This window comes from Bombina bombina, chromosome 4, assembly GCF_027579735.1.
Source record: "Bombina bombina isolate aBomBom1 chromosome 4, aBomBom1.pri, whole genome shotgun sequence".
Classification (NCBI taxonomy): domain Eukaryota; kingdom Metazoa; phylum Chordata; class Amphibia; order Anura; family Bombinatoridae; genus Bombina; species Bombina bombina.
Genome location: NC_069502.1, coordinates 499,939,664 through 499,954,217, shown reverse-complemented (window position 1 = coordinate 499,954,217; position 14,554 = coordinate 499,939,664). Strand labels below are relative to the sequence as shown.

General features: G+C 35.4%; 1 protein-coding gene across 1 annotated transcript in view; it reads left to right on the top strand.

Moving 5' to 3' along the window:
* Nucleotides 1-14,554, top strand: part of KHDRBS2 (KH RNA binding domain containing, signal transduction associated 2) — a 1,203,795-nt gene that overhangs the window by 796,559 nt on the left and 392,682 nt on the right. The window contains exon 6 of the mRNA XM_053710406.1: nt 3,359-3,557. Within this exon, the coding sequence (XP_053566381.1) occupies nt 3,359-3,557 (199 nt within the window). The remainder of the gene's footprint in view (nt 1-3,358; nt 3,558-14,554) is intronic.

Below are 14,554 nucleotides of genomic sequence, written 5' to 3'. Positions count from 1 at the left end.
ACTTTCTAATAAAACTCTCAAGCCCATCTGCTATTGCCTGTAATGGTGGGCCAAATCTATAGATTTATTGTTACAAAGTTACATGTTATAAATTGCCCATGTTGGTTCCGTTCACCATTATTTGACTGCATAGATCATCAGGACAAATATTTGGTTGATTGACTTTATTTTACTACTTGTTTTGTCAGTTAAACAGTTCATATTTAGGATTATACTATGTACTTAACCTACCCTGAGATGTACAAGGAAGGAATTTAACCTAAAGTTTTGCTAATACCCTTTTTTTTTTTTTTTTAATATATATATTCGTAAGTATAAATTGTTAACCATATGCTCTGTTAACCAGGAGCTATCTGTCAAATAGGCTTACCCCTAAGTATCCCATACCAATTACTCAACTGATTTGACCTTTAGAGTAGTATGAGTGAATGTCCTGAGCTATTACATATCTCACTTTCAAATTAATTCTCTGTGGAGGCTAGCTGGGTGACACCCATAGGTAAACATAATGTGTTTTTTGATTTCTTCTTTCCCTATCCCTCTGCCCTACTGTTTGCGGCCGAAGCAGTGGGTCAGACACCCTCTCTCCCCAGATACATGTTGCCTCTAGCTCCAACGCTGAGGGCCTAGATAGTAGACACATACAATAGTCTCTATTAAGTTGAGATTGTAATATTTTACTTACAGATACTATACTACACCGATACCTATGTTCTAGCTTTTCTGAAGCGAGACCGGTGTCAGGAAAATGGGTATCTCTCCCCTACCTATATAGTGATCAACACCTGTTACAAAGCCTCCAGATTATGGTTTAAATTTTACCTTAGGATTCCTTACTAATACTCCTAAGTACAATATATCTGCATGTCCAGATTACACTTTTGTTTTTTGACTGTAAATGTTTTAACATAAGAAAAGCAATATGTTGATCCCTCCTGAGCTCAAGTTCCTAAACTTTTTTTATTATTTATATGTGAGGTTCTCCACATTTACCTATTACAAAATTAAGCTGAAGTATATATTTAGATTTTATTGGTGATTTTAGGCCTCATGCTGGTCTCACACTGGTAGTGATATAGAATAATTAATTTCTTCTATATTCTTTCTTTGTTTTAACTCTGGTTCCTTGTCCTACATAGTACGCTTGCATGATCTACACATTATAATACTATAGTATTCATGTTGTTCAATGGCCCAGGTTGTCTACACTATTTTTCATAAATAAACCATTGACCATACCATACATAGATGGACACAACACTTTAAAAATATGGACCTACTATAAGTTATATTTCAAGCAACATGAAACATATAGTGCCCTCTATTTACCCCCACCCGCTACCCTACTCTGAGCCTAGAAAGTGTAGGTATCCGAACTCCTCATTTAGATGGTTCATATTAGTCTTAATCCCCTTTCTCATACAATTCACTTAATTTCATTTGTCAGATGTTTTTATCATATAACCAATCCTAGTAAAATTAAAAAAATGAGGTTCTTGTCTGGAAATCCAAAAGTGGTTTCCATTGCTAGCAATAGCCTTCCATTTATATGCACATATATGAGGTCAAAAAGTGGCCTCTTGTATCATTTGGGAGGCACTCAATAATCATAGGCATTCTATCTGTATATTATACCTCTAAGATGTCCTTTGAAATATACTATGTACTTATGGATTTGTACCATATGAAGCTTATATGTTATTATTCGTATGCTTGGTTTTTTGTTCATGTATGCCTTGCCTTGAACCTCAATAAAAATATTAAAAAATAAAAAAATAAAAACTATGGTTGTGTAACATACAAGTTAAAAACGTCACAGATACGGGTTAACGTTGTAATGTATACAAAGAGACTCACTATCGCCTAGATTACGAGTTTTGCGTTAGAAGCTATGCGGTGCTAATGAGCAGTTTTGTCTCACCGCTCACTTACCTACAGCGCTGGTATTGCGAGTTTTCAGAAACCCGTCGTTAAAAGACAAAAAGTGAGCGTTGAGCAAAATTTTGCTCCAAATCTCACTTCAATACCAGCGCTACTTAAGTGAGCTGGTCGTACGCGCTCGTGCACGATTTGGCCATAGGACTCAACGGGGAGAGCCGGCTGAAAAAAAGTCTAACACCTGCAAAAAAGCAGCGTATAACTCACTAACGAAGCCCCATTGATTCCTATGGGGAAATAAAATTTACGTTTACACCTAACACCCTAACATGAACCCCGAGTCTAAACACCCCTAATCTTACACTTATTAACCCCTAATATGCCGCCCCCTACATCGCTGACACCTACATTATATTATTAACCCCTAATCTGCCGCTCTGGACACTGCCGCCACCTACATTATACTTATGAACTCCTAATCTGCTGCCCCCAACATCGCCGTCACCTACATTATATTTATTAACCCCTAATCTGCCTCCCCCAATGTCGCCGCCACCTACCTACACTTATTAACCCCTAATCTGCCGCCCCCAACGTCGCCGCCACTATATTCATGTTATTAACCCCTAAACCTAAGTCTAACCCTAAACCTAACACCCACTAACTTAAATATAATTACAATAAATCTAAATAAAAATTACTATCATTACCTAAATAATTCCTATTTAAAACTAAATACTTACATATAAAATAAACCCTAAGCTAGCTGCAAAATAACTATTAGTTACATTGTAGCTATCTTAGGGTTTATTTTTATTTTACAGGCAAGTTTGTATTTATTTTAACTAGGTAGAATAGTTATTAAATAGTTATTAACTATTTTATAACTACCTAGCTAAAATAAATACAAAAGTACCTGTAAAATAAAACCTAACCTAAGTTACAATTACACATAACACTACACTATCATTAAATAAATTAACTAAATTAAATACAATTAAATAAATTACATACAATTAGCTAAATTAAATTAAATTAGCTAAAGTACAAAAAAAACCAAAACACTAAATTACAGAAAATAATAAACAAATTACAGATATTTAAACTAATTACAGCCACTTGTAATGAAAACGGGAAAATGTGCCCGTTTGCAGATGCGCAATAATTTAGTGTTCCACTTGTAATCTAGTGTTTGTACATTGCTTTTTTATTGTACATTTACAGATTATGTTATTCTACTGTGTGGTCCTTTAACACTATAGTTATACAAGTTCAATAACATAAATATCATATGCTGTATTAAATTAGATTATGTGATTTTTCATTAGAATAATGCTTAAAGTTTTATCAACCATTTTCTTTAATGCAGATGGGTTTTTAGAAATACTGTATAAATATTCAAATTACAGTGATTGTACTAAAGGAAATAAAACACCAAAAACCCTTATATAACAATAATCACTATCTTTATCTGTCCTAGAAATCGTGGAGGTGCCATTCCCCCTCCTCCTCCTGGTAGAGGCACTGCTGCACCCAGAGGAGCTAATGTTACACGTGGAGCTTTGCCACTTCCACCAGTAGCACGTGGTGTCCCCACACAGCGAGCACGAGGAGGTCCAGCAGCACCAGGATATCGACAACCGCCTCCACCACATACACTTGAAACATATGATGAATATGTAAGTAACTAACGAGTTTGACCAGTTTTACTTGCTATTTTCAAAGCAGTGAAAGAGATATAAATATAATTAATTCTGTAACTATATAGTGATATTTAATTGCCTGAAGTCTAAAGGGAATTATGAACATTTATTAATAACTTTATTCATAAACTGTACTCTTTACATGTAAAATATGAAAATGTACCTATGATTTTAAATGGATTTAGAAAATATAGTACCTTTTCTATATACACGATAAATAGTACAGAAAAAGGATGAGAAAGGAGAAATCATTTTAGATTCAAGAAAGAAATAAAACATTTTCAGATTTTGGAATAAAAATGTCTTAATGCCCAGAAGAATGGTATACGTTGAACATGAGAATATTATTACAATTACAATATTATGAATGCCACTAGTGTTTATACATTACTGCTTCTCTATTTGTTGTCCTCATACCAACTGTGTTAGTCTATGTGATAGACCTATGTAATGCCCCTTCTCTTAGTATATAATGCTTTTAACCCCTGCACCAGTGCGTATGGCTGAGGCATCCTGTTTTGGGTACACATTACTTGTATTTATTTGAACTTATATGGTTATTACTGGGGACCATGTTTAGTCGCATTGCCTTCTATTTAGGCTGTGATATTTATCTCCTATAGCCCAACAGCGTTATCCATCTTAGCTGTCTGTGGACTGAATTTTCATGTCAATTGCTAATAACCAATCATATTCCACACTCCCCCAGTGTGTCATTTGACTAACATCTTAGTGGCCACCACCCCCCCCACACGCATTGTTTGTCCATACTTAAAGGGACATTAAACACTTTGAGATGGTAATATAAAATGATAAATTGTATATAATAAAACAACTCTGCAATATACTTTCATTATTTATTTTGTCCTCTTTGTCTGTATTTCCATTCTGAAATTGTGAGCTTTTCAGTTCCTGTTAGAAATGGAAGTGCAGAACACTGTTAAATCCAGCACAACCATTGGCTGCACACTCTAGTGAGCTATTTATAACTGACCCTAATTGGCTACAGCAGAGAAGGTAACACAAGTTACAACATGGCAGCTCCCAGTGTTTTATAGACACTAAAACTTTACACTTATTTTGTCACTTTTTAAACAACTAATGAAACTTTAAAAAATACATCTACATGTTAGTCATGGACTAATCTTTTCTTTGAAAGCATCATTCTATCTAGCATTTATTCAGTGTTTAATGTCCCTTTAAAGCCCTATACATCAGTCCTCACTATGCTCTAATAGGTCCGTATTGCTACATATTTGATTACTAATTTTCTCCCTATAATACTAATAGTACCAAGTGTTATAACGTTTCAAACACTACATACGCTGGGTCTTACATGTTTCCTCATGTTTCCCATCTAGATTTGGTAGGTTTCACTAGTTCCTGTTCTTTTACTAGATCAATGTTTTTTATCATGTTTTTTACAATGCTATACAAACTTGAGTATCATTATAAAGTTGTAATTGATGCTACGTGCTTCTAGCTCTGTTTGTGTATATATCCCTATACTGTTTTGTATTCATTTCTATACTGTTTTGTATAAGGTGCTATTGTCTATACTTGTGCATATTGGGTTTAGGTATTCTAATTAACTAATCTGTTACACACCTGTATGTGATTGAGGGTGTGTCCTTAACCACCAATCAGGTGGCTCTGTATGTGATTGTTGCACTAATGGGGGGAGATTTTTTCTAATTCTGTATGTGTATAAATATTTTCACTGTTCACTTTGTATTTGTCTGAGGAAGGGGTGAATACTTCGAAATGTCATGCTAGTAAAAAATACTATATATATATATATATATATCTACAGATGCATTTTTAAAATAGCAATAAAAGGGTCTGGGTCAGATAAATCAGTTGATAAATCAGGAACTTTTTGCAAACTAACAAGAATTTATTTTAGAGGATAATCAATATTTTACCTATTTTCAAATTAAAATGTATATATGTGTATTAAAAAAAGAGCAAGGAATAGATTGGAACTTGGGAAACCTAAATCCCATGTTAACAACTGAATATCTAAATAAGCTATGGCATATGCATTTTTTTTTTTGAAAGAAGGGTCTCCTTCACAAGTAGAAAACCTAGTGAAAAGGTTAGCAGAATTATTACAGGTGAATGAAGTAAAGGTTGAAATTTGAGAGAGAGAGTATAAACAGAGGATATAATACAATATAGGTGGAATTAACCCCTTAACGACCAACGACGTATGGGGTACGTCCTGCAAAAAAATGCAGTTAAGGACCAAGGACGTACCCCGTACGTCGTTGGTCTTTGAAAGCCCTGGAAGCGATCCTGATCGCTTCCAGCCACTTTCATGTTATTGCAGTGATGCCTCGATATTGAGGCATCCTGCAATAACAGTTTTGAGCAGTCCGATTTATAGAGAGCCACTCTGTGGCCCTCTCTGCATCGGCCATTGATCGCGGTGTTCGTTGGTGGGTGGGAGCTTATCCAGGGAGGCGGGTGGGCGGCGATCAATGGAGGAGGGAGGCAGGATCGCGTGTGGGGTGCGTGCCAGAATGCGCGCGCGTGCACGAGGGTGGGTGCGCGCGTGTGCGGGTGGGAACCCTACACTATGGAACAATTATAAGGACTCAGTGGGAGAGACTCAGTGGGAGAGAGGGTATAAATAAATAAATAAAAGTAGTAATCTGGGAGAGGGTTGGGGGTTGGAGGTGGCGTGGGGGCAGCTACACTACAGAAAATAGTTGTTTTTTTAATAAAAATAAACAAAAACTTTTTAATTTCAAACTGGGTACTGGCAGACAGCTGCCAGTACCCAATATGGCGCACAATAAGGCAGAGGGGGGGGGGGGGGGTTAGAGAGCTGTTTGGGGGGGATCAGGGAGGTTGGGGGCTAAGGGGGGATCCTACATAGCAGCATATGTAAATATGCTCAAAAAAATAATAAAAAAAATAAAAGATAGCTTTTATTTTAGTACTGGCAGACTTTCTGCCAGTACTTAAGATGGCGGGGACAATTGTGGGGTGGGGGAGGGAAGAGAGCTGTTTGGGAGGGATCAGGGGGTGTGATGTGTCAGGTGGGAGGCTGATCTCTACACTAAAGCTAAAATTAACCCTGCAAGCTCCCTACAAGCTACCTAATTAACCCCTTCACTGCTAGCCATAATACTCGTGTGATGCGCAGCGGCATTTAGCGGCCTTCTAATTACCAAAAAGCAACGCCAAAGCCATATATGTCTGCTATTTCTGAACAAAGGGGATCCCAGAGAAGCATTTACAACCATTTGTGCCATAATTGCACAAGCTGTTTGTAAATGATTTCAGTGAGAAACCTAAAATTGTGAAAAATTTAACGTTTTTTTTAATTTGATCGCATTTGGCGGTGAAATGGTGGCATGAAATATACCAAAATTGGCCTAGATCAATACTTGGGGTTGTCTACTACACTACACTAAAGCTAAAATTATCCCTAAAAACTTCCTACATGCTCCATAATTAACCCCTTCACTGCTGGGCATAATACATGTGTAGTGCGCAGTGGCATTTAGCAGCCTTCTAATTACTAAAAAGCAACGCCAAAGCCATATATGTCTGCTATTTCTGAACAAAGGGGATCCCAGAGAAGAATTTACAACCATTTAAGCCATAATTGCACAAACTGTTTGTAAATAATTTCAGTGAGAAACCAAAAGTTTGTGAAAAAATTAGTAAAAAAGTGAACGATTTTTTGTATTTAATCGCATTTGGCGGTGAAATGGTGGCATGAAATATACCAAAATGCGCCTAGATGAATACTTTGGGATGTCTACTAAAAAAAAATATATACATGTCAATGGATATTCAGATATTCCTGAAAGATATTAGTGTTCTAATGTAACTAGCGCTAATTTTGAAAAATAATGGTTTGGAAATAGCAAAGTGCTACTTGTACTTATTGCCCTATAACTTACAAAAAAAGCAAAGAACATGTAAACATTGGGTATTTCTAAACTCAGGACAAAATTTAGAAACTATTTAGCATGAGTGTTTTTTGGTGGTTGTAGATGTGTAACAGATTTTGGGGGTCATAGTTAGAAAAAGTGTGTTTTTTTCAATTTTTTCCTCATATTTTATAATTTTTTTTATAGTAAATTATAAGATATGATGAAAATAATGGTATCTTTAGAAAGTCCATTTAATGGCGAGAAAAACGGTATATAATATGTGTGGGTACAGTAAATGAGTAAGAGGAAAATTACAGCTAAACACAAACACCGCAGAAATGTAAAAATAGCCTTGGTCCCAAACGGACAGAAAATGGAAAAGTGCTGTGGTCATTAAGGGGTTAAAGGGATATGAAAGCCAAAAATGTTATTTTGTGATTCGGACAGAGCATACAATTTTATTCAAGTTTCCAATTGACTTCTACAGGGAGTGCAGAATTATTAGGCAAATGAGTATTTTGACCACATCATCCTCTTTATGCATGTTGTCTTACTCCAAGCTGTATAGGCTCGAAAGCCTACTACCAATTAAGCATATTAGGTGATGTGCATCTCTGTAATGAGAAGGGGTGTGGTCTAATGACATCAACACCCTATATCAGGTGTGCATAATTATTAGGCAACTTCCTTTCCTTTGGCAAAATGGGTCAAAAGAAGGACTTGACAGGCTCAGAAAAGTCAAAAATAGTGAGATATCTTGCAGAGGGATGCAGCACTCTTAAAATTGCAAAGCTTCTGAAGCGTGATCATCGAACAATCAAGCGTTTCATTCAAAATAGTCAACAGGGTCGCAAGAAGCATGTGGAAAAACCAAGGCGCAAAATAACTGCCCATGAACTGAGAAAAGTCAAGCGTGCAGCTGCCAAGATGCCACTTGCCACCAGTTTGGCCATATTTCAGAGCTGCAACATCACTGGAGTGCCCAAAAGCACAAGGTGTGCAATACTCAGAGACATGGCCAAGGTAAGAAAGGCTGAAAGACGACCACCACTGAACAAGACACACAAGCTGAAACGTCAAGACTGGGCCAAGAAATATCTCAAGACTGATTTTTCTAAGGTTTTATGGACTGACGAAATGAGAGTGAGTCTTGATGGGCCAGATGGATGGGCCCGTGGCTGGATTGGTAAAGGGCAGAGAGCTCCAGTCCGACTCAGACGCCAGCAAGGTGGAGGTGGAGTACTGGTTTGGGCTGGTATCATCAAAGATGAGCTTGTGGGGCCTTTTCGGGTTGAGGATGGAGTCAAGCTCAACTCCCAGTCCTACTGCCAGTTTCTGGAAGACACCTTCTTCAAGCAGTGGAACAGGAAGAAGTCTGCATCCTTCAAGAAAAACATGATTTTCATGCAGGACAATGCTCCATCACAAGCGTCCAAGTACTCCACAGCGTGGCTGCCAAGAAAGGGTATAAAAGAATAAAATCTAATGACATGGCCTCCTTGTTCACCTGATCTGAACCCCATTGAGAACCTGTGGTCCATCATCAAATGTGAGATTTACAAGGAGGGAAAACAGTACACCTCTCTGAACAGTGTCTGGGAGGCTGTGGTTGCTGCTGCACGCAATGTTGATGGTGAACAGATCAAAACACTGACAGAATCCATGGATGGCAGACTTTTGAGTGTCCTTGCAAAGAAAGGTGGCTATATTGGTCACTGATTTCTTTTGTTTTTGAATGTCAGAAATGTATATTTGTAAATGTTGAGATGTTATATTGGTTTCACTGGTAAAAATAAATAATTGAAATGGGTATATATTTGTTTTTTGTTAAGTTGCCTAATAATTATGCACAGTAATAGTCACCTGCACACACAGATATCCCCCTAAAATAGCTATAACTAAAAACAAACTAAAAACTACTTCCAAAACTATTCAGCTTTGATATTAATGAGTTTTTTGGGTTCATTGAGAACATGGTTGTTGTTCAATAATAAAATTAATCCTCAAAAATACAACTTGCCTAATAATTCTGCACTCCCTGTATTATCCAATTTGCTTTGTTCCCGTGATATTGTGTGTTAAAGAGATACCTAGGTAGGCATCTGGAACACTCCATGGCAGGAAATTGTGCTGCCATCTAGTGATCTTGCAAATGGAAAACATTATTGCAAAACTGCTACCATATAGTGCTTTAGAAATGAGCCAGCTCTTAAGCATACTGTATGTCCCTGTTTTTCAACAAAAATACCAAGAAAACGAAGACAAATTAATACAAGAAGAAAATTAGAAAGTTTTTTAAAATTGAATGTTCTATCTGAATCATGAGATAATTTTTTTGGGTTTCATATCCCTTTAAGCAAATTATATATTAAATTAATTCATTTGATTTGACATTGTACACCACAAACATTAACAAAGTGGACCAGTTTAGAAATAAATATTGTATGAAATGTAGTCCTATTCTGCAATATGTTCTACACTGCATTTGGTTGTGTCTAAAGATGCATAAATGTTGGCCTAAGACAACATGCTGGTTAAATGAAATATGTAGGCAACTTATTAGTTCAACGACATTATATTTACAGTGTGAAACTGATATTTAAAGTAAACTGAGATTGAAAGTAAGTTTGCATTTATTATTCTACTTGCCAGAAAATGTATTTGTAGATTATGGAAATCAAAACTGTTACCAAAACTATCATGTAATAGAATATATGATACTTAAACAATTTGATACCTGTGGTGAAATGGAAAATATATTAAAAAAATATATAGAGAAATGGAGATACCTTAATCTATGGGGCTGATTTATCAAATGTCATAATTTGCTGTAGTGTACGCTGTCTGCATTTATCATTGCACAAGCATTTCTGGTGACATGCTTGTGCAATGCCACCCCTGCACATTCACGGCCAATCGGCCACTAGCAGGGGGTGTCAATCATCCGATCGTATCCGATCGGTATGATTGCAGTCTGCACCTCAGAGGTGGTGAACGAGTTAAGGAGCAGCAGTCTTAAGACCGCTGCTTCTTAAGACCTGTTCCAAGTGAGTTTTTAAAATCTCCAATAGACAATTTGAAGAATATTAAAATTCTTGTCCTTTAAAAAAAAAAACATCTTGACTAATTTACATATAACATACTAGTATCACTTGGAAAAATCTTTCAGTTCTTGCCAGCGGCAGATTTATGTTTATTGTGACAGTAGTAATAAAAAACGTCCTTACTAAACCTGAAATGAGTTTTCTCCCTGTAGCCTTCTCCATGTTGCTTTAAGCAAAGCTTTTGGAAATTGATTTCACCAAAAATATTCTCAATTAAGCTTAGATCCTTAGCTTTCTTATAATTTTGAATAGCTATAATATAAGGGCACAAAACATTCTTTGTTTTACATATATAGGGTTATAAAATTAAACTGTTTATACATAAGCATGGTATTATTATTTGGCTTAATATATAATTTATCTCTTTATTTTACATAATAGGTTTAAATCAATTTTGAGAAAGATATTGATGTTGTTATAATACTTAGGGATATTAAAGATAAAGTTTAACTTAATTGTCAGATCAATGTGCCAGTGAGGCTTAACATAAATAAGTAATCATTTGTAAACCATTAATTATGTAAATTGCTAAACATTTATACAATATAGACTGCTATTCATAGATTATAAACAAGTAAGCCAAAACACAGTAACAGGAACAAAACTCTATTGCCAAAGTAATGACTGCCAGAAGTGGTATAGAATTTATACAAATGCTAATTAACTGATTGTTCCCAGATGACAGCAGCAAGCCAGCAACCAAACTACAGACTGAGAGATTGCTAGGGCATCAATGCGAGAGTTTCAGATTTCTTTTTATGTTGGATCATGATATAACAGGGATGTTAGAAAAAACAAATTCTGTCTCAGGAATGGGTGGTTATGTAATGCAGTTGATTTGTTATCTCTCATCACAGTGGCACTGTCCTTGAACACTATTTTGATGATCGTCACATTACCTTTTTGTTTCCTGTATGATTTTCCTAAAATGTGAATTTGTTCTGTTGAATGTGTACATAAAGCAGCAACAATGTAAAAATCAATTACTGGTGTATTTACAGCAAATGTCATCACCAGTCTCATCATAGAAACTTATAAGATTATCACTAGCATATGTAACTAATTCTTTTGTTTTTTTTAATCGTATATTCTCTTGATTTATGTTACGTGTATACAATGACAACACTGATATCACATGACTAGTGTAGCATTAGTGTTAATGTCATTGACCACATCACATTTGACAAAGTACACATAGTTTTTAACATAACATTAAATAAATATTGCTTTATTGTTTTATTTTGTGGAATTTTACATTGTTTTGTAGAGACTTACAAATAATAATGTATATTTTCATGCAGTGCATATACTGTATATAAATAACACTTACAATATGTAAAACACATTTTCTTAATATTGATTGATATATTCATGCTCCCTAAATATTTTAAGCAGTATTGTTTGAAAAATAATTAGTGTAATCACAAATAAGGTAGTTCTGGTAAAGTAATGCATTATTACACTGTAAATTCTAAACTTTTACATTGTTATAACTTTGTAGACTAATGACTCTGTGAATGATAATAAATGTAATGTTTAATTATTATTATTATTATTATTATTATTATTATTATTATTATTACTAGTAGTAACAGTTATGTGTAAAACAATTCCATAGCCTGTGGAGTTGTGCGTATGAATAACAAGACATAAAATAATGACATTTTTTTAATAGCAAAACAATGCAGATACACAGCTTAAACAAATATTTATCACAACATATATTAATACAGAATAAGGAAGGCCCTACTCTAAATAGCTTACAATCTAGCAGTCTATTAGAGAATGAGCTATGGGAATTTTTGGAAATTGTTCATATAATGCACTAATAATAATAAGAGACACATGGACATTTATTTATTTTTGTAGTTAAGCAAACTTTTTATATGAGGTAGAGGATAGGCTGTTCTTGAAGCTATGAAAAACAGGAAACAATCTGACTGAGGTATACAGTTAAAAATAACGTATAAATGACAGATAGCTCAGCATGCTAATGCACTGTGGCTAAACTCTGTAGCTACCCAAAAGTTGCAGGTTCTATCCCCGGTGAGGTCCACTCAGCCTTTCATCCTTTCGGGGTTGATAAAATGAACAGTGCCTTGAGACCCTTACGGGTGGTTAGCTGTGCTTTACAAGTACCCAATACATACAGAGAAGTCTTGCAAATAGAGGGTGGCAATAACAGTGAAACAGAAGAGACATAGGTTACAGTTGATTAAAGGAAGAGGTTTGTAAATAATCTGTAATGTAAAGTGGAAATATTGTGAACTTTGCAGAATAGGTTTAGTATTTTGAATGGGATTTTGTAGAATCTGGGAAATTAGTTTTGAAGCTGGAAGGAAGAGGTGGCTGATGGTTATTGAGTTTAATGGATGAGTAGGTTGTTGCAGTGGTTACTAAGACATACGTTACACTGAAGGTGAAGGAAGAGGAGTAGGTAAAGTCATGTTGTGGGTGGCTTTACCTTTTATATGAGTTTTTAACATTTTTGTATTATGTACCCCTGCAGACATACATTTTATACTAAGTAAAGATGTACGCCCCTGACCGCCCTGTCTTTAAGAAATCTGGCCCATAGTGAGTTAGAAGCTAATCAACCCAGGCAGTGAAATACTAAATGTCTCTTCTCTTAGGGGTGTTTGGAATTGTTTGTTTATTTGCTAAAGGGAGTGCTTATTTTTCTTTTTATAAATAAATGCAAAAAATACAGTAAAATTAATGATTTTTGGACTAATAAGTTGCTCAGTTCCAAATGAAAATTATTACATTATTCCCATGCAAACCATAATTTTTGTGGGCTTCCAAATTTAAACCTATTCATGGAAGTGTGCAATCCATTTGATAACCCTATTTATCATACAATTTTCAAATGCATTCATATTACAACTACATTCCCTATACCCTGCATAAAGACAATTTTACAGCTGTATTGTAATCAATAAGAAAACACTTTTGAGCACATTTTTTACTTTTTTTAAATTATTCATCTTGGAACTGGTGAAATTGAATTTCTTGTAAGTTCACAGTTGTTTTTTTAGTGTTATACTGTGTGCTCATGTCAACATATGTATTTATATAAAACAATCGGCTAGATTGTGAGTTGTGTGTTAAGGTAAAAAACCAGCGTTAAGAGGTCCTAACGCTGCTTTTTTGTTACGCCCGCTGCTATTACGAGTCTTGCAGGTTTAGGGGCCCTGCACACTTTTTTGGCCATAACGCAAAACGACTTACGTAAACTTCGTAAACCCTTTTTTCTATGGGACTTCCATAGCTCCGGTATTATGAGTCTGTCCTGGGAGGCCAAAAAGTGAGCAGTACACTCTCTACCTCCAAGATCTGTAACGCATTCTAAAGTCAGTAGTTATGAGTTTTACACTAGCATTAAACTAAAGTGCTAAAAAGTACACTAACACCCATAAACTACCTATTAACCCCTAAACCGAGGCCCTCCCGCATCGCAAACACTATAATAAAAATGTTAACCCCTAATCTGCTGCTCCGGACATCGCCACCACTAGAATAAACATATTAACCCCTAAACTGCCGCACTCCCACCTCGCAAACACTAGTTAAATATTATTAACCCCTAATCTGTAACCCCTAACATCGCCGCCACCTACATTATACTTATTAACCCCTAATCTGCTGTCCCCAACGTCGCCCCTAAATCTAAGTCTAACCCTAACCCTAACACCCCCTAACTTAAATTTAATTTAAATAAATCTAAAGAAAATGACTATAATTAACTAAATTATTCCTATTTAAAACTAAATACTTACCTATAAAATAAACCCTAAGCTAGCTACAATATAACTAATAGTTACATTGTAGATAGCTTAGGGTTTATTTTTATTTTATAGGCAAGTTTGTATTTATTTTAACTATGTAGAATAGTTATGAAATATTTATTAACCATTTAATAACTACCTAGCTAAAATAAATACAAATTGACCTGTAAAATAAAACCTAACCTAAG